Genomic DNA, 22,052 nt, shown 5'->3' on the forward strand with positions numbered 1-22,052 from the left:
ATCTTGCGCTAGTGCTGTGACCTCTGCCTATGTTATGCAGAGACTTTAAGGCTAAGGCCTCATGTAGCAAAACGCAGCTAAGAAACAGTGAAAATGTGAAACTTTTTTTTCTGCAGTGTCTTCATTTTGTGTTTGCTCAGTTTTTCTCTGTGTTTTTCTTCCCCTATTAAACCTATAGGAAAAAGCTTGAGATTCTGCAGCTAAAATTAACATGCTTTTACACAGGTCTTATCATGTGATGGTTTTGTAAAATACAATGTTTTTTTTTTTGTTTTTTTCCCGCTGCATTAGTTGGCTGTAGTTTTGCAATGCGGGGACTTAGCCAACAATGCATGCATTTCCGCAGCAAGGAAAAAACACTGTGTTTCCGCAAAGTAGGGCCTTAGCCTGAAAGAGTTTTATGGTCCATGATATTGATGACCTACTCTTAGAATACATCATCAATATCAAATTGATAGGGGCCTGACCAGTGGTGATCTTAGCCTCTCTGCTGCCTGAGGCAGACAATCATAAGACGCCCCCTCCCCCCCTGGTATTGAGTCCGGGGCGGGGGGTGTTCATCTTTTGATCATCCGCCTCAGGCAGCGGGGGGGTTGGGGGTGCTAGCGGTAACATTACAATAAATACAATGCAGTAATATTTTGTGCAGTAATACTCACAGGAGACATCTTCCCACATTTCCCATCTCTTCCCTTTGGACCACCATGACCACTTCTTTTAGCTGTGACTTGACTCTGTAAAGTTTGTAACACAGACATCTTTGACTCCTCACTTCTCCACGCACCCAAACCCCATATATAATGTCCCACAGCAGCTCCAGCATCCTATATTATGCAGCAAAAATAGATGTATGTTCCGCTCACCCTGTTATGGTCGACACCCATTCCACAGGCTGCTCGGATGTGGAAGGACCTTGATCCACTGATAAATACGAAAAATTGGAAGATATCCAGCGCCTTCGGTAGGTTAAAAATTAACTTTTATTGTTCCATTAAAAAAATAAACTTAACAGACTACCAAAAGGTAATGAAACAAAATATACTTTGCGTACAAAGGTTGACAGCTACGCGTTTCAGAACGCCATGACGAAGGAACTAGTAAGGTTCTGAAACGCGTAGCTGTCAACCTTTGTACGCAAAGTATATTTTGTTTCATTACCTTTTGGTAGTCTGTTAAGTTTATTTTTTTAATGGAACAATAAAAGTTAATTTTTAACCTACCGAAGGCGCTGGATATCTTCCAATTTATCCTATATTATGGCCCACAGTGGTACAATAGACTCTGGGGCATAATAGAGTTTACAGGGGGGGGGGGGGCGCTGTGGGGCATAATAGAGGTTGCAGGGGCCACAGTGGACCCTTCAAGCTCAATTATGCCCCACAGTTGCACACTCATAAACTATTATTAAAGAGGACCTTTCATGAGTTGGGGAACATGTGGTTTTATATACCGCTAGAAAGCCGACAGTGCACTGAATTCAGCGCACTGTTGGCTTTCACGATCTGTGCCCCAGGTGAAGAGCTATCAGTACCGGTACTGCAGCTTTTCACCATCAGAAGGGCGTTCCTGTCAGTCAGGAATGCCCTTCTTCACAGCAGCGCCTATAGTGCTGTACTGTGAGACCAGGGAGAAACGCCTCCCCCAGTACTCATCTATGGACGAGTATTATCAGGAGGGGAGGAGACGTTCCTCCCCGGTCTCACAATCCAGCGCTATAGGCGCTGCTGTGAAGAAGGGCGTTCCTGACTGACTGACTGATAGCTCTTCACCTGGGGCACAGATCGTGAAAGCCGAATTCAGCGCACTGTTGACTTTCCAGCAGCATATAAAACCGCATGTGCCCCAACTCATGAAAGTTCCTCTTTAACCGTGGAAAAAAAAAAACAATTCTCAAGCCCAAGGAAGGGGCAGACAGACACCCAAAAGTCACCCTCCCCCTTCCCCAGTACCCCAAACCCCCCAGCACTCCAACCCCTCCCTTCCCCAACCCCCCCCCCAGCACTCCAACCCTTCCCTTCCCCAACGCCCCCAGCACTCCAACCCTTCCTTCCCCAACCCCCCAGCACTCCAACCCTTCCCCAACCCCCCCCCCAGCACTCCAACCCTTCCCCAACCCACCCCATCATCATTATAGTATTTATCCTCTATCCATATGAAAAGGGGATAAATACTTGGAAAATCACTTTTATTACTATATTTTTGCAGCAGAAGCTTACTTACTTCTGCTCTCCAACCTGCGCAGCAGTCTTATGACTGGAGACCGCATAGGAGGGCAGACACACGTCAGGTGCGGGCCTGAGCTTACGTGGCCACATCACCCGGCGTGAGGGGAGGAGGGGGTGGAGGAGGAGAGAAGGCAGTGGCGATAGGATGTGGAGAGCAGGCAGGGAGACCTGCTTACTGCTAAGGATAGGGGGCGGCCGCTGGAGCAGCACTGCTGCCAATAGGTGAGTGATGAAGCAGCGCTGTGTCCACAGGGCCGCCCCAAGCCAGCATTCGATTCCCCTGCTGATAAAGCTAAGCCAGCCCAGGACTGTTCGCACGCAGCTTGTTTTTTTTTTTTTGTTTTTTTTAAAGCAGCCTGTCTTGGACTGGCTTAGGTCAGTAAAAATGCCATCCCCTGACATAGCACCGCCTAAGGCAGTCGCCTCACCTCACTTCATTAGAGGTGTGGTGCTAGGCCTGACAGCGGGAACCCCCACCAAAGAGATGTTTGTGTTACGTTTGTGTCAATGCCCAGACCCAGAATCTGGACTGCAGACTGCACCGCTAAGGGAACAGGGGAAGGAGACTTTCCCTGACACTACTGCGGCTAGCTAGGCCCTGCCTGTGGGTGGTGGTCAGCTGTTCTCAAGCTAGCCTTGGCCCTGACAACTCTTGGCTCTCTAACACGAAGGCCTAGCCGACAGATAGGGCGAGATCTACAAGAGAGTAACGCTAGGTTCACACCTGCGTTCGGGTTTCCGTTCTGTGGTTTCCGACTTCTGCATGCCAGAAGACGGAAAGCACAGACCGGGTCCGGCTGTGAGCGGCGGTGAGCGGTCCGGCTGTCCGACTCTGTGTCCGGATTAAAAAACCTGGTTTCGCGGCGGAGAGCGCAAAATGCTCCCTGCCACTCACGGCCGGACAGCTTTCTCACCCATTCAAATGAATGGGTGAGAAAGACTCCTGCAGGTTTCCGTCTCCTGCTCAGTTTTATGCAGGAAACGGAAACCTGCAGAACGGACACCTGGGCGCAGATGTGAACGAGCCCTCAGGGACTGGGGATACTAAGGTGGTCACCCCTACAGAAACCAAGGTGCAGCTGCAGACAAAACAAACAGGATGGGATGTGCTGGACAACAGACAAGCAGCACAACACAATATGTAACAAGAGAATGAGGAGAGGGACAGTGGAGAGGTGAGGAAAGGACTGGGGAAAAACAAACTGGAACCCAAACCTCACAAACAACAAGATAGTGCCAGGCAAACAGAACTGAAGGACAGGGCAGAGTAGAAGTGTAGAGGGACAAACCAGGCTCACACACAAGGCAACACTCACACCACTTCCTAGTCAGTTGTAGTTCCACAAAAATTCACTGAAGGGAATATATCCCAAAGGAGTAGACTAATTATTTAATTATAAAACTTCACGGTACTATTCCGTTATCGGGCCAGCAGCAGCGCAGTTCAGCACCGGGACAGCAGCGGGAATTACAATGACATCCGAGGACTGCTGGCCCGATGCTTGTGCCCAGTAACCAGTACATCGATGACCCCCCTCCCATCTTCATCCTCCTCCCAGTGCTGCCCCCCCAGCTCTCCTTACATCTGCCCCGTACCCTCTCCGCGCCACACGACTAGGCCGATGCTGGCCCGATGACAGAGGCTGATGCTTGTGTGGAGTAGGCAGTACATTGATCGATGCCCTCATCCTCCTCCCAGTGCTGCCCCCCAGCAGCTCTTCTTACATCTGCCCCGTACCCTCTCCCCACCACACGACTAGGCCTCACCTTGGCGCTGGTACTGAGACCGAAAGGAAAGACACCGGGGCACAATCCAGGCCCTGACAAGGGATGCACCAACGCCGACTATAGGAACAGGGAGCTATGGTGAGCCGGAGGGACAAACTTTCTCCAGCGTCCGGCGGCTAACTAGTAGCATTCGTTGCTCAAGATTTACGGTGAGGCCTATTACAGGGAGAGGGTACGGGGCAGATGTAAGAAGAGCTGGGGGGCAGCACTGGGAGGAGGATGAGGGCATCGATCGATGTACTGCCTACTACACACAAGCACGGCCTCTATCATCGGGCCAGCATCGGCCTAGTTGTGTGGCGGGGAGAGGGTACGGGGTAGATGTAAGGAGAGCTGGAGGGCAGCACTGGAGGGAGGAGAAGGATGGGGGTCATCGATGTACTGGCTACTGGGCACAAGCATTGGGCCAGCAGTCATGGGATGTCATTGTAATTCCCGCTGCTGAACTGAACTGCTGACCGCTGCTGTCCCCATGCTGGTGCTGAACTACGCTGCTGCTGGCCCGATAACGGAATAGTACCAACTTCACCTTTATTTATTGTATTGATTAAAACACAAATAAGGTAAAAACAAATAATGAGATTCGGCCGCCTGGGCAGTGTGTATAACAGTTGTGCTAAAAGCTGAAGCAACACCTTAAGGTAAGTGGGGTCTATTTCAGGGCAATTGTGTATTTGTTCATGTTCTGGCATATAACTAACTTTTCTGCAACTTCACCCAGAAAAGTTAGTACATGAAGGTCTGAAGCTCCTTGACTATTGGTGTTATAGTTGTCCGACTTCCTTCCCTGTTGGTGTGGCATAAGGCCAGTAGCCTCAGGGGGGAGGGGGAGACTTTCACCGTGTTACATCTATCTGTAGTCATTGGAGTGAAATAACATTCAGTACCATCAAATATCTGGCATATTTGAATTGAAATGGATAGGGAGTGAGGGTAATAGTGGTAGGGGCAATTTAGAACTGTGGAATACACAATTGCCCTCAAATAGACCCCACTTACCTTAAAGGGGTATTCCCCTTTACATAATCATATCTACATTTGTAGATAATTAAAAGTTAAACATTTTTGCAAATGTAAGTAATTAAACATTCTGCAGAGTTTTCAAGATTTTCTCTAACTTTCTTAGTGGTGACAGTGTTTTATCTTGATCGATTGCCATGGATACGACCACTAATGCAGAAACTTTCTATGGTCTGAGACTTGTCAGGAACCAGATATGATTTTCTTATTGTAGCTGGGTTATCAGGCAGGGACTCTACATGTATCAGAAGATATCCCGGCCACAATAAGGACATCATGGCTGATTTTCTGACCTTAGAAAGTTTCTGCATTGGTGGTCGTATCCATGGCAACCAATCAAGATAACAGACTGTCACCACCAAGAAAGTTAGAGAAAATCTTTAAAACTCTGCAGAATTTTTAATTACTTATATTTACAAAAATGTTTAACTTTTAATTATCTACAAATTAAAAAATAATTATGTAGATGGAATACCCCTTTAAGGTGTTGCTTCAGCTTTTAGCACACCTGTTGTACTTGGGTGATCACACTGCCCAGGCGGCCGGATCTCATTATTTGTTTTTACCTTATTGGTGTTTTTATCAATACAATAAATAAAGGTGAAGTTTTATAATTAAATAATTAGTGTACTCCTTTGGGATATATTCCCTTCAGTGAATTTTTGTAAATAGAAGTACGCACTATCTATAAGTCAGTGAATTGTAGTTCCACAAAACAATCCTCCTCCCTGAGCCACAAATTCAAGTTGGTTACAACAAAAACCGGCAACTAGTGAAGCCAGACCTCCTCCTAATAAAGGCCCCAGAATCGTCCCATAGGATACTGGTAACAACCAACACCAGAGGTTCGATCCAAAGAACCTCAAGTAAATTCTGAAGGCCGACCCTCAATTCCCAAACAGATGACGCAACGGCACGGAAACCACCAGAAGACCCCAAACCACCGGATCAAAACCCTGACCAAACCCCACCAGAAAAACACACACAATTGTATTACAAGTCTTCAGGTCGTGACAGTTTGAAAGGGGTGCAGTATTTAGACAAATGATTATGAAACACAGCACCATACATTGTATAATGCCTGGAATTAGTATTGCAGGTCAACCTCATTCATTTTAGTCAGACTTATATGTAGGATGGCTAAACGCTCACACTCCATGACCTCTTCAAACTGCCACTTTTAGGTGCTCTAGGAGTCAGATGATCATGATCTATCATAAGGATGGGTGATACATTTATTAGTCCTGGAAAAGCTCTTTAATATATGAACATGAAGATCAAGTCACTGTGTTGCCGGATGCATGTCCCACTTGGCAAATGAGTTCTTTATGCTACATGCATATTATACCTGTTTGCCTTTAGAGTGATCATGTATTTGCAGTGCCATGGAGCATGCCACAATGCATGTGATTGCCCGTGCATCGGTCTGATGTGTAGGAAGAAGAGAAATGCACTTCTGCACCTATGAAAGAGAGGAACACTTTATTCTGCTATTGCTCTAGATCAGAGGTTCTCAAACTTATTTTGTCTACCGCCCACTTCGAAAATTAATTAATTTCTAGCGCCCCCCCCTCCCCAAATTTTTTTTACTTTACTACATCTTACGAATCACAATCACAGTCATTATGTTAATAATTAAATTATGTGTGTCATGTGAAAATAAGACTTTCTGATGAGGGTAATGTAAAACACCATTTTGTAATATTAGGAAAACTTTTATTCATGTTTTTAAAACAAACATTTCAATTTTAATTTTAAAACTAATCTAATGTGAAGGATGAATTTGATGATTTTTAACAAGTTTGTTAATATCAGGCTCGAATTTACTCAAAAACAGCCTTAAGTCACCGCGTTCGGTAATCTGCAACCGATTTCTCTTTTTAGTTAGCAACGTTGCCACAGCACTAAATCCACGTTCACACAAATACGATGATGGGAATGCTATCAAAAATCGTTGAACAATGGACCACAATCCAGGGTACAATTGCGGGATTGGCTTTTGTAGCCAAAATTCTTGGTATCCATTTTTGAATTTTATTTTTATTTCCTCGTTCGTTATCAGTTCTATGAGTTCTTCTTCCAGCTGGGGTGATCCTGCTGTGTTGACATTTGAAAAAGGATCCAACACCAAGTCCGGTATTTGCAATTTTAAAATGTCCTGGAATCGTTCTGCGAAATCACTGTGGAGGTTCTCCAAATGTTGGCAGTAAACAAGCAAGGTGTCAAGTACACTTAAAATATAACTTTTAATATTGTTTAATTAAAATCTCTCTGTTTACAGCAATAATCAATTTAAGTTCAAATAAAGATTCTAAGACCACTATTCAGATGAATGCGTCTCATTATTTGTATACTGAAGCTGTGTGATTAGCTGTAGCTAAGACTGTGTGGACAAGCACTTCGAGACAAATGCTATACTGATACGTTGACAGCTAACAGTTCCCTCTCATGCAGACACTGTTGTGTTATATTCCCCACACACAAACCTCCTTCCCCTGTGTAGCCAATCGTCTAGGCTATTTTGCTCATTAACACTTGTATACAGCAAACATATAGCCTACATACACGCTCCACATTGCTTTTGGGGGAGAGGCGCTCCCAACTGGGATAGTAATTGTAGGAGGATCTAGTCTGCCACCAGCTTACACATAAGCTTCACACAAGCTCCACACCAGCACACATCTGACTGAGTTAAAATAAATTTTTGCCTGACGCGTTTCTGCTCTCTATCAGTAGCTCATCAGAGGCCAATATTTTGAACCATTAGTACGGAAGCGCAATCACGGGTCAGATGCACCCGGTCGGCTTTGATGGTAAGCCGCGAGGGGCGCTTTAACACTCGGGGATTTATACACAAAACTCCTCCTCTTCATTGCCACGTCATGCGGAGGTGCGCCCAATGGATTCCCGGCACACTCCCGATCACGTGACGGAACCACGCCTACCAGGCGAAGTGCTTGTCCACACAGTCTTAGATACAGCTAATCACACAGCTTCAGGATACAAATAATGAGACGCACTCATCTGAATAGTGGTCTTAGAATCTTTATTTGAACTTAAATTGATTATTGCTGTAAACAGAGAGATTTTAATTAAACAATATTAAAAGTTATATTTTAAGTGTACTTGACACCCTGGTCGTTTTTTGATTTAGTGCTAGATTGCTGTACACATACCCGCTTTAATTGAAACATTTTTTCGTCCAGTAAACAAGCAAGTCGTCGTTGTTGAAGGATACTGATGACAAATTAGGGAAATTGCAAAACTCACGTCTGCCGATATTATTCTTGTATAAGAGCAATTTGGCTACAAAAGCAGCAATGACATTTTTTGTTTTAATCAAATTCAAGTCGTCACCTTCAAGTTGGAGATTGACATCATTAAATAATTTATACAGGTCTGTCAAGTACGCAATATCATTCTTTGAAGTGATGAGGTTGTCGTGCAATTCTTTGTCCTTGTTTTCCAAGAACTCTATCACAGAGTCAAATAGATTGTAAAATCGAGTCAGACAGTTACCTCTTGATAACCAACGCACTTCTGTGTGAAATAGCAATCGGTTGAAATCTTCATCATTAGCAACACAAAGCTGATTAAATAATCTGTCATTTAAAGAGCTGTTTCGGATTTTATTGACTGCTTTGATGATATATTGCAGTGATTGAGAGAGGCGCTCACTCAAATTTTTTGCAACCAAATGTTGTCTATGAATGAAGTGAATAAAGTAAGATAGTGGACAAACAAAGAAGTTTTGCTGAAGCAGTGTATTTAGGAAAAGTCTTAAATCCACATTAACAAGCAGTATAGATAGGATCCTTGTTATGATACCACCCCTTTAAATTAGCCATTGCCCCCCTAAACCTCTTCAACGCCCCCCAATCTTCTCTGTGCCCTTTACTGCCCCCCTATAGGCCTCCAGCGCCCACAAGGGGGCGTTATCGCCCACTTTGAGAAAGACTGCTCTAGATCAAGAATACTCAGCTGGTGGCCACCAGCTATCCAGGCAACTGATTCCGAACTGGAGAGTCAGGAGAAACACTCCAAACTGCTGTCCTGTAAGCCTCACAACAGCCACAGCAGGGATCAGCAATAGTTCCTGCTGCCTATACAACTTCTGTGCAGGCAGCAGGGACGACTGCTGATCCCTCCTGTCGTAGTGGTAAAGTATCAGGGCATGTGGAGCAGTGATCAGGAGATGAGTGTTTCTCCCCATTGCAGTTAGAGTGAGTTGTTTGTGGGGGTACTAAATAGCATTATACTGAGGGGGGTATTAATACTACATTGTGGGGGGACAGACACACCAGTAGTTTATTATAACATGTGGAGGCCACAATTTGGGCATCACAGTGTTGGTTGAGGCACTAATATCCCATTAATGCCCTCCAATACAGTAGTGTAATGCTCCTTTATTCATCACACAGTATAATGCTCCTTAATACCCCCTCTCAGAGTATAATGTCATGGTAGTGACCCCACACAGTACAATGCCACGTTAGTGTCCCCACATAGTATAATGCTATATTAGTACCCCTACACACACAGTATAAAATTTCTTAGTGCTCACCAACACAGTATAATGCCATGCTAGTGTCCCCACAAAGTATAATGTCAAGTAAGTGCCCCTTCACAATATAATGCCACATTACTGTTCTTTGCTTATTATAATTCCTATATTGCCACCTTAGTGTCCCCACACAGTTTAATGCCACCATGGCTCCCCCCACTTTGTATAATGCTCTTTAGTGACCCCACACACAATATAATGCCACATTAGTGCCCCCTCACAGTATAATGCTCTTTAGTGTCCCATTAGTATCCCCCACACAGTATAATGCACCATCGTACCCCCTGCTAGTTGACTCTCTACTTCATTTGACCACCAGGGAAGGTTAGATTAATAGGAAAGGAAATAAATAGGAAATTTTTTTCCAATTTTTTCTATGGGTATGTCTTATAGTCAGATGTGTCGTATCATCTGAAAAATACAGTAAATAATGGACAACTTCAGCTATTGTTCAGCTCGAGCATTTACCTGATAGTTTAGCAAAATTGTGTAAAAATTCTTAAAGTGTGCACGTGTGTCTATTTGTATCAACTGTTATTAACATAGTTTAATACATGGCATGAATGTTTTTACCTGTTCCTTGCATTTCATTGTCTTTAGCTGCTCAAAGAGAGATCTGGATGAGTTATGCTTCTTTATCCTAATAACAGATTCTTGAGTTTCTTCAAACTTTTCTTTTACCTAAAGAAAGTAGAAAAATGAAATCTAGTCTGTATTATCCTTTGTACATGCAACACATCCGCTACAGCGTCCATATAGTTAAGTAAGATACATTCTTGAAATTAAACAGGTTTTCCTGGACTTCTTATATTATGACTTACCTTTAGTAAGTGGTCATCCATCCGTTTCACAGACCCTGTGAAATCACGTTCATTGGTCACATGGCCTGATCGCAGGTCATTCCAATTAGATACCAAGCAGAACCACTGTATAAATGTACAGCACTGTGCCAGGCAAATACTAAAGAGGCTGCATCTGCCTCAAACAATTTATACTAAGACCCCCATGTACCATGGCAGTTATGTACCCATGTTACTACTAAGGCTAGGTTCACATCTGCACTCAGTGACCATTCGGGCATTCCGTTCCTCATTCCACTTGAAAAATTCAAACAGTCTGCAATTTTCGTGTGGAAACCTGGTGAATCCCATTACAGTCTATGGGATCCACGGTTTTCCGTGGGTAACTGCTCTTAAGTGGATTGGGTTTCCGTTTTTCGTGTACCTAAGTGGACCTAAGGGAAGGTTTATTCCCTTCCCTGCCATCTTGATTGCTGTGTATACAGCACTTAATGAGCACTGTATACACGACTATGGGCGTCGCCATGACGCAGCCGCCCTCTGACCCGGCGGTCACGTGATCTGCCGGGAGCAGCGTCTTGCAAGAGGACCCAGGACCCAGATCAGCTCTGTATACTGTGTATACAGCGTGCAGGAGGCTGTATTGCTCCTGCAACTGAGTCTAAATGTACCAGCCCCAGTTGCAGGGGATCAGCCTCCAGTACAAAAGAAAAGTGATAAAATGTCCCCAAAGGTCTCTTATGACCTTATGGGGACACAATCTGAAATATATATATATATAATATATATATATAATAAAAAAGTTTTTAAAAAATTGTAAATAAAATAATAATAATAATAATAATAATAATAAAAATAATACGCTACTAAAACGCCGTTATTAAAGGTTATAGCCCCACCCCCGATGACACCATACAAAATAAAAATTACCGTAACGGAGAGGAAAAACTATTTTGTAAAGTTTTTCAGTGACACTTTGTGTTATTAAATAAAAAAAAAAAAAAAAATTGAAAACCAGACACAATTTCCCTCCTATTATGTTTATATTTTCCCGGACATAAAAAAAAATGAAAACACATTCGAAAATAAAAACAACATAAAAATAAAGCCCTATGTGACGCAAAAATTAGTTGACTGAGACATACGGGAAAAATGTTGCAGCCCTCACAACCACACATACAAAAAAACCTGAAAATGTGTCTGGTCCTGGACCACAAATGGCCCGGTACTGAAGTGGTTAAACTTGTTCTTACCCTTGTTATGAATGCTTTGGTCCGAAGTGAAGACCTGATATGGTATCCATAAACCCTGAGGTGATCAAATTCCTGTCCAGCGGTCAGTACAACATCAAGGTTGTTTTCCAGGGACTCTAACATCAGCATATTTAATAAATATGTTTGTTCAAGTGTAAATCCTCTATGAGAAACCATCAAAAAGTAAGGACACTGGTCCCTGAGAAAAGATTTCCATTGTTCAGAGAAAAAGTTTGAGAATGTGTACACAGTTGTGTTGGTATTTTTCTCCAGGTGAATTTTCAATTGAGTACGCCAGGACTTTAAGTCAGGATACTTTGAATATGTTTGTTCGATATCCTGTGTATAGTACAAAACACATGTAACAGAAACATGGAAAGTGATATATTTAATAATGAATGTGTATTTCAGTATTATCAGTTGAGGAGACAATGCAACCTGAGTAAGTAAGGCTAGGTTCACACTAATGTTCCGACTACATTTAGGGTTTCCGTCCCCAAATCCGTTTGAAAAGCGTGGAGAGAAAAATCCTGCAAACAGAACATTTCTCTTCGTATTTTTGCACATTTTTCGGGAGGAATACCAGCAGACCCCATTATAGTCTATGTGGTCCATGGTTAGCCGCTTCTTATGTGGATTCGGTTTCTGTTCTTTGGATCTCCAAGCGGACCCAAAGAACAGAAATCTGAACGCAAGTGTGAACCTAGCGTAACAATACAGCTACTAGATTCATATAACATCCTGGGACTAGTGTTGAGTGATCGTGTTTGGAAAAGATCGGATTCCGATCGGCGATGGAGAAAATTTCACGATCGCGATCGGAATTCCGAAAAAGGGGAAAAGCTAACAATGTTAGCCTTCACACTGAGTATACGCTCCACACATTCTGAGCGGAGTGTATACTTAGTGTGAAGGCTCGCTGCGGTTCCATAGGAATGAATGGAAGCAGCCGGCACACAGCCTTAACCCCTTGCATGCCGGCTGCGTCCACTCATTCTAATAGGAGACTAGCTAACATCTCTAGTAGCTACTTGCCTGCAAAGACAGCTGGTCCAGTGCCCGGTGTTCTCGTTTTTCTTCACCTCGCTGCCCCGCCTCCCAGGTTAGTGTTTTAAGAGCTTGGAAGAAGGCAGGGCTTGTGGCTTAGGGGATTGTGGGCAGGTACAGGACGTCTCCCCTCCCAGTACCTGCCCACACTCTCCTAACCTGGAAGGCGGGGGCAGCAAGGCGAAGAAGAACGAGAACACCAAGCACTGGACCAGCCATCTCTGCAGGTAAGTGGACACCAGGGGGGACTAAGTAGCCAGAGGATTAAAAAAAAATCCTCTGGCTACTTAGAGATTAAAAAAAAATCACTACACAGCGTGGATTCTAACAATTAAAATGTTCAATTGTTAGATTCCATGCTGTATAGTGAATAGGATTGTTTTTAAAATCTGATCTCCGATTAGTAAAAAAATCCCATTGACTTGCATTGGGATTGGAATTGGGATCGAGATCGGGTTCGAATGAAAAATTATCGGAAATCGGATTTCAAAATCGATTCTGAAAAGTCAAGATCGGCTCAACCCTACCTGGGACCACTATTTCTTTTGCTCTGTTAGGCTAACGTCCCACATTGCGAAGATTCTGCTATTTTGTTGCAGATTTCGTGGCGGTTTTTTGAGCCAAAGCCAAGAATGGCTACAAAAGGAATGGGAAATATATAGGAAATGCTTCTAATTCTATCTTTTGCTCAATCCACTCTTGGCTTTGTCTAAAAAAAAAATGCAACAAAATCTGCAACAAAAAAAGCTGCGTTTCTGCAACATCAGGCCTTAGCCTTAAGAGGACTTTTCTTCAGCTTTCTTAAATGCCCAATATCAGTAGATATCAGGGGAAAGAGGGTATATGACTATTACAACAACTATTTAACATGTATGGTCAGCTTTTAGTTAGTAGTTTGCTAAGGGCTATCTTCTATTTATCGAATACTCTGTGTGTACTTTTATCTCACGTTGTCACATACAATACTGATTTATAAGCACACTTTACCAACCTGGAAGAAAACAACAACATATTTTGCTCCTTTATTTGTTAAATTAAGCAAGAAACGTTCCACCAAGAAGAAGAAATGTAAACTCTGTCCTTTTTTCAGGGATTTGTCAATAGCACAGGAAAATAATAATGAATCTCCATCAATAACAAAGACATCAGACTCCACGTAATCATTAAGAAGACTTGCAAAACTGAAGGAAGGAAAAGAACTTATGAGCATGTGGTTTTACAGTATGAGCATAATATACTGCTATATATTTTTGTCCAAAGTATCAGTATATTCTTTTGACCTGGATCTGGTGTAATCCAGAAATGCAAGGTGACAGCTTACCCAGCTTTTCTCAACTAGGATTTTTGGTCGTGACAATTTTAGGGTGCATTCACAGTACGTATACTGAAGCTTATTCTGAACGTAAAACACGTTCAGAATAAGCGGCGTATAAAGCAGCTCCATTCATTTCTATGGGGAGCGCTCGTATGCCGGCTCCCATAGAAATGAATGGAGCTGCTTTATACGCTGCTTATTCTGAACGTGTTTTACATTCAGAATAAGCTTCAGTATACGTAATGTGAATGCACCCTTAGACCAATTTTTGGATTTGTTGCCATCTGAGACTGGAAAAATTTGTGTTGAATTTGCTCTTTGCAAATCAATCTTTTGCTCTCATCTCTTGTAGCTATGACTGTATACAAGTACATAGTAAACTATGATATTTCTAGATAATATAATATATGAAGTATTAGTGACTGAAATTCTATTTTTATTACATTTTTTTCACAAGTCTGTCATATTCAAGAACTATAAAGGTATCAAGCAGTTCCCATCACAGTCAAATATTCTAGCGCCTAGTCCAGTACATAGGGACACTAAGTTTTATCTACAGTTATTTTACTGACGTGAGATTCAGGCTGTACCAGATTTGCAAATTAGATGGTACAGAGGTAAATAGTTGAGTCTAAGTCCTGATGGATGAGAGGGTCTAGAGTTCCCTTTGCTATTTTAGAAGATACCGTCAGGGCCACTCTATCCATAGGGTCAAAGGTACACCAGGCCCTATGATTGCGGTGGCTCCCTCAAGGCCCCCCCCCCCCCAGATTGAGTGGTACAGTCCCACATTTCGGGTGCTGTCCCTCTGTTCTTGGTGGCAGGCAGTGATTTCAATTCCGTTTCCTTAGGACACAAATAGAAATTGAATTCAATAGTGGATCACAGAGCTATGAGATCCATGCTTCATTATTTTGCCTGCAGCAGGGAAGCGCAATGAGCATCGAGCCACAGACATCATTAGAACCTGAGCCTTCAGGTCCATGGGAACAGGGTTAGGTGAGTATTTGTTTTAGTTTTTTTTGTAACATTGGTATGCTTCAGGGGCCTTATGTGGTGCGTGGGCAGAGGAAATTAAATTACATGGGGGGTACTTGCAAAGAGTTTGAACAGGGACCCCATATCTATTAAAATGGTCCTGGATACCATACTAGTATTCTAAACGTAGTGTGGTACGTAGGTGGGAGGCATTGTACAGATTTTGTATTGATGCCCAGGAGCCTCAGTTTACACCCCTGCATTACTAGTCTTCTGAGCAAAATATTAGCTCAGGTGGAAGCACCATATTAACCTAACAAGAACTCACTTAAAGGGGCTATTCAGACACCTCTAATGTTATTTTAAACCCCAGCCCCCCCCCCCCCCTCCGTTTTAAAATAATACTGTAAAAATTAATATGCGAATTATACTTATCGTGCACGGTGGGCGGTCATGTACTGTCCAATGTCATCTTCTGGCCCTCCTTCCTCTTCTTTCAGTGACGCCCTCTGCTCCTGGCTCTTCCCTATTTTCATCATCCACTTTTTCCAGCAGGATTGGTTCAAATCTCACAAGTGCATAGTACGCTCGTGTAGTTCTAAGGGGAACTGAGCATACTCAGTACACCCCTCCCCCCCCCCCCGTTCACCCAGAGGGAGCGCTACTATGCACACGCGGGATTTGAACCAATCCCGCCGGAAGAAGAGGACGATGAAACCAGGGAAGAGCCAGGACCAGAGGGCGTTGCTGCAAGAAGAAAGAAGAGGAAGGCCTGCCAGAAGATGATGTCAGACCATGCATCACCGCCTAGTGTGCACGATAAGTATAGTTTACATATATGTTTTTATGGGTTTTTTATGGTTAACGGGAGTTTTAAAAATAACATTAGCGATGCCTGAATAGCCTTTTTAAATGCTATTGACGCATATGTGGGTTTCATACAGAAAAATTTTGCTGATCGAACTCCTTTAAAGAGACCCTTTCATGTCCTCGGACACATGCGGTTTTATATACCGCTAGAAAGCCAACAGTGCGTTGAATTCAGCGCGGTCATAGCACACTCATAGCACGGTCTGGTCCTGCTACTCCCATGCTTTCTTCCAGGAATACAGAAAGTCACAGCTGGTGAAGACTTATGGAAAAACAAGATAGCAGAGCAGCAGGACCCGACCGCGCTGGGAGACACCGAGCAGCAGGGACAGTTTTTTTTAAATTATTTTTTTCACCTTTCCCAGCCCAATACAAAAAAAAACAAAAAATCCTGGACAACCGCTTTAAAAATAGGTCATTAATATTTAAGTCCTGGAAAATCCCTTTAAAATTTATAAATTCATACTTGCCATGAATCTTGTTTCGTGACATATTTACACATTCTTATTAATTGATGATAGTTCTTAAGCTCTGTATAAGCAAATGAGAACAGAAAGTCTCTGATTTAATATGTTATGGTATTCATAAACATCACAATGTATACTATAAAAGAATGTATTTTGTTTCTTGTCAATATTGAGCAAATATGCTCAGTATGGTCCACATTACATATAGCTAGTTGATTTTTACATTTCCCCCTTTAGTCACCCCCAACCTACATTGCATAGTATGTCTAGGTGCGGCTGATTCACTGAGGAGGTATCAATGTCTGTAGGCAGTATATATAGTATTTAAATAGTCATACTTAAGGATAGACTTTATATATCTTTACCACTTGCCCTCAATATGTACTGCCATTTTCCATAAGTGATTCCAATTGTTATCTCCCTTTTAGGGTTGAGCCGATCCTGACTTTTCAGGATCGCTTTTAAAATCTGATTTCCGATCATTTTTCATTCGAACCCGATCTCGATCCCAATTCCGATCCCAATGCAAGTCAATGGGATTTTTTTATTAATTGGAGATCGGATTTTAAAAGCAATCCTATTCACTATACAGCATGGAATCTAACAATTGAATGCTTTAATTGTTAGAATCCACGCTGTGTAGTGAATCACTAAGTAGCGAGAGGATTTTTTTTTAATCCTCTGGCTGCTTAGTCCCCCCTGGTGTCCACTTACCTCCAGAGATCGCTGCTCTGCTGTTCTTCGCCTGGCTGCCGGTCCAGCTGCCGTCTTCTTCTCCCTTCGCTGCCCCCTCCCTGCCAGGTTAGGAGAGTGTGGGCGGGTTAGGAGAGTGTGGGCAGGTACTGGGAGGAGAGACGTCACATCTCCCCGCCCCGTACCCGCCCACACTCTCCTAAGCCACAAGCCTCGCCTTCCTAGGTCTTTAAACACTAAGGAGGCAGGGCAGCGAGAAGACCAGCATGGAGCGGCAGCAAGAGGCAGAAAGAGAACACACCGGGCCCCAGAGCAGCCATCTCTGGAGGTAAGTAGCTACTACAGATGTTTAGTTTAGTCTCCCATTAGAATGAATGGAGGCAGCCGGCATGCAGGGGGTTAAGGCTGTGTGTCAGCTGCTTCCATTCATTCCTATGGACCTGCAGCGGAGCCTTCACACTGCGTATACAGCGTATACTCAGTGTGAAGGCTAAGCAAAGCATTGTGGCAAAAGATCACCGATCTCGATCCCACCTAAAAAGATTGTGTTCGGAATTCCGATCACGATCGAGAAATTTTCTCGATCGCCGATCGGAATCCGATCTTTTCCGAACACGATCGCTCAACCCTACTCCCTTTCTCATAAGTTCTAGGGTCAACTTACCAATTAGAAAAAAATCCAATGGCTAATAAATCATTACCAATACTATTGGGAGTGAGAAACAAGTAGGCACCTCTGGTTTACATGTCTTTTCATTTCAATAAAGGATTCTAAGCCTGATACCTGTGAGTATATGTATAGGGAACTGTGGGATATGTTAAACGTAATAAATATGATATAATGCAGCATAATTTAATGACAGGTTGGCTACTTACACCAAAGGGCTGTAAAGTTATCATGAAATCTTGAGTCCTGAATTAAGTATTAATAGCTTGGGAGAAGTGTCCTCTCTACTAGCTGTATTAGAAAATTGTGTTTTTCTGCAATTTCGGTGGATTCACGACGGAGGGACAGAAGGCACAAGTGTGAACGAGGCATAAAGCACTCTTTATAACATAGAAAATGATCAAGTATGTTAAAAATATGTTTCACATAAATAACATGTCAGTAATGTAAATTCACTGTATGCTACCTGATGGTTTCTTCTTTTCCTCATTGCTGGTACCCGAGACACTTGGGTCAACTGGTTTTATGCTATCAGATGACAACATTTCTTCGGAATTCCCATCATTAACAGTAAATTCTTCATCATCTTTATATCTTGCAACTTCCTCGGGGTTTTGATATCCAGAGGCCATGATTTCTTGTTGAAAACCTGAATAATGTATGTGAAATGTTTTCAATTTTAGTAACCCCTTAAGAGCATGAGTCATTTTTGCATTTAAATCCTTCCCTTCCAAGAGTTATTGATATGTAAGGACTTGTTTGTCGCAAGAAAAGTTGCATTTTTGTATCTTTTTTTAATGCTTTTTTCCAACTACGAGTGTTCTCTTTGGCCAAAATACTATTTTTTTGTTGTTGTTTATGTAGATTGTGAGCTCCATTTAGGGCTCACAATTTACATTTTTCCCTATCAGTATGTCTTTGGAGTATGGGAGGAAATCCACACAAACACGGGGGAGAACATATAAACTCCTTGCAGATGTTTGTCCTGGCAGGATTCAAACCCAGGACCTAGTGCTGCAAGGCTGACCACTGAGCCACTGTGTAGCCCTTTGCAGTATCTTATTGTTTCATATAATGTATTGGAAAACTGTAAAAAAAATACTTGGAATGGGAAAAAAAGGCAAAAATGTTCTGCCCTTTTTCCAGACAACACAGTTATAAATAAATTTAAAAAGATGCAATAATTCAGCAGCAATGGTAGTGGCATAAAACACAGTGCAACCAAGAGTCATCACAATCAAAGCAGAGCATGCAAATACAGAGTAAAATACCTTACTAACTGAAATGGATGTGAAGGCAATAGTACAGAAGCTGGTGTGCCCTGAAAGGGACAGTATTGTTGTGAGCTGGGGGTTGAAAGCCGATGGGAACAGCCCACAAGAACACTGCAGTGGTGCCCTTATCAGGTGAACAGGAGGGTATTCCCTACGGTGACAACATTGTAGTGTGTGCGCATTTAACAATTGCTGCATCGTGCTCCAACAAGAGTTGGGAACTTATAAGTAGCCATTTTCTTGTGGCCAGCAGGAATACGCAGTTGGCTTTGCCACAGGCCTAGAAGTTTGAAGCCAATCCCCGGAAGAAGATGGAGGCGGCGCTGGAGAGTTCTCTCGCAGCATTGGGACCGCCCCCAGTGCTGTGAGAGAACTCATTTGCATAATGATGACAACTGGGACTTCAAGCGAACGACGGCCCGGACAAGACATCTAAAGGTAGGAGACGAATAGCCTTTTTTAAGGGTATTCCTACATGTCAACCAGAAAAAAATGTGTTTAAATGATAGGATCTCTTTAAACAGAGATTATGTCTTTGGAGGAGTTGTGTCAGCCCAGTCTGAGAATGTGCATCCATTTCAGCTTCCAGACAGTGTGGAGTTCTGGACTTTACCTGAAAATTAGTGGAGCAAGACTACAGAATGAGCTTGGTGAATGAGGACCAGTGTCATCTGAGAACAACCTCTATGTCAGCAGGAACCGCTGAGGATCAGTGCACACACACAAAGTTTTTGGGCACTGATTTTGATGCTGAATCCTCCTCAAAATCAGCCTCCAAAAAAAGCCTCCCAATAGAACTTTTTTGGAGGCTGATTTTGAGGCAGATTCAGCATCAAAATCAGTGCCAAAAAACTTTGTGTGCATTAACTCTGAAACTCCAAACATAGCTGGATAAATTTGCTGATTGTGCCCTATAGACTGTCTTAGGCTAAGGCCCCTTGTAGAGAGCAGCAGCCAAAAAGCGCTGCAGAATAGACCATAGCGGAAATGCATCACTTTTTTTTTAATACTTAACATAGGCCATAATATCTGATCATTGGGGGACAGCATAGATCAGTTGACTTCAATGGGAGCTGAGGTGCAGTACCAATTCCCAGCCACTATACAAGGCCTCCTAAGGTTAGGCTGTAAATAAAAATTCCTGGTCAACCCCTTTAACCACCTACTTAAATTAATATGTCCTTTTCTGACAGTGCATTCCCTTTTACTGTATCATACTGTTCCTTCTGTCAGTAGTGTAAGCTCACTTTACCTAAATCGTCCTCCATTTCGTCTATGCTGGTGCCAGGGACACTGAGGTCAGCCAGTGTTCTGCTATCAGATACCACATTTTCTTCAAAATCCACAGCATCAATAGGTAATGCTTCATCATCTGTATGTATTGGGTTCGGACTTCTAGAGTCCATGATTGTTAGAAACCTGTATAATACAATGTAAAATTACACTTAATAATTCAGTTGCAGAACGGGTATCATATAATTCACTCTATCAGGTTATACCTTGATTGGTTAGCTTGCTTTGTGCATAAGCCCTCATGAATTTCACGTTATGGATCTGTACCAAACCTACTATACTTGGCTTGTAAGGTAAAATCACAAAGAAATAGGCTTAAAGATCTCTAGAGTTTTCCAGATCTAGGAACGTGTTTGATGGGACAAACCATTCACTTTTTCTTTATAGTGAACCTGGATTTACATTAGTGTTATTTCACATTAATGCTTTCTAAAAATGATTATTTTATTGACACACGCCTCCAAATTCAGCAGGATAGACCAAGGTGCTGTCATAGGAAGATCAATGCATGTCACAAGGTCTCCAATAGCACCACAATATACTAATTTACTGTAACATAGTTCATTAATAAACGCTGAACTGCAGTATAATTGGCATATTAAAGTGGTGTATAAGTGGAGCAACTATGGCTGTATAAGTCTCCACACACCTGAAAAGGTGGTCTCTCCCTAAGGAGTGACATTATCCCCATAATCCGGCATCCGCTGTAATAGAGAGGCAGATGCCGGGGAGAGTTAGACGCCAACACAGATGCCGGGGCCTGCGACATCGCGACACTCCTGCCCTGCATGAAGCCAGCAGCGGCAGGAGCGATGCTGCTATTCCGGAGGGGGGAGGGGGAGGGGGGGGAGGGAGAGGGAGGGAGGGGCGAAGGAATAGCAGCATCGCTCCTGCCGCTGCTGGCTTCATGCAGGTCAGGAGCGTAGCAATGCCCCAGCATCCGCCTTTCTATTACAGCGGATGCCGGGTCTGTATTGGCATTGTGAAGGCTGGGGAACTGACTGGTCTCACCATCTATTTGCTGTACGTCCGATGCCTAGCTGCATCGGGAGCGTGCACGCAGGGCCAGTGGCATAGAAGCAACGTCATCTCGCCGCTGGCTTGGCATATGTAGCCCCGCCCACCAATGACGCAACAAAGCAGGAAGAAAGAAGATTTTACAGCAGCGAAGACTGGTGAGTATGCGAAGTGGGAATACCCCTTTAAGTCTCTTTATCTGTGCACCAATTGGGCCTTTTATTAAGACTGGCTTATGATATGTCAGTCTTAATAAATCGGCTCCATTCTGTACATACCTTGTAATTCCCTGCTAGGATAAGATACATAAGTTCCAAAGGACAAAGAATCCAGCACAAGAAGGATCCATCACACTTTATCAACATAAAACATTAAAAAGTTCCTATAACATCACAATGTATGCTACAAAACTATGACCTTTAAAACATGTAAATAGCCACATGATCACAGATCACATGCAATATCACATGAATTTGGGTTATGTGTATAATCCAAGTAAATTCACATAATATTAAGACTGATAAATTATAGAATATAGTACAATTTCCATAGTGTCACACAAAATGAATACAATTCAAAATTATAAAAAAAAAAAAAAAAATTAAAGGAATGGCTAGCCATGTACTTGTACTTGAGGAATTACCGTTCAACTTATATACACCATAGATAATCTTTACATTCATTTGTCTATTATATCATAAATAGTGGACTGAATATAAGTACAAAAATCACAATTGTCATTGGCACATTATTTGTCACAGCCATAAACAAAACTTTTTCC

At 42.8% G+C, this 22,052-nt stretch overlaps 1 protein-coding gene across 1 annotated transcript in view; it reads right to left on the reverse strand.

Annotated features, from left to right (window-relative positions):
* LOC142217740 (putative ATP-dependent RNA helicase DDX60) overlaps positions 1–20,356 on the reverse strand; it is a 99,154-nt gene extending 78,798 nt beyond the window's left edge. Inside the window, exons 1-7 of the mRNA XM_075286111.1 lie at positions 20,214–20,356; positions 18,154–18,336; positions 16,331–16,391; positions 13,689–13,878; positions 11,651–11,989; positions 10,171–10,278; positions 6,382–6,495 (exon numbers count right to left, since the gene is read on the reverse strand). Of these exons, the coding sequence (XP_075142212.1) occupies positions 6,382–6,495; positions 10,171–10,278; positions 11,651–11,989; positions 13,689–13,878; positions 16,331–16,391; positions 18,154–18,336; positions 20,214–20,229 (1,011 nt within the window). The 5' untranslated portion in view covers positions 20,230–20,356. The remainder of the gene's footprint in view (positions 1–6,381; positions 6,496–10,170; positions 10,279–11,650; positions 11,990–13,688; positions 13,879–16,330; positions 16,392–18,153; positions 18,337–20,213) is intronic.
* Positions 20,357–22,052: the final 1,696 nt, after the last annotated feature.

The sequence above is a fragment of the Leptodactylus fuscus genome, chromosome 1, assembly GCF_031893055.1.
Source record: "Leptodactylus fuscus isolate aLepFus1 chromosome 1, aLepFus1.hap2, whole genome shotgun sequence".
NCBI classification, from domain to species: domain Eukaryota; kingdom Metazoa; phylum Chordata; class Amphibia; order Anura; family Leptodactylidae; genus Leptodactylus; species Leptodactylus fuscus.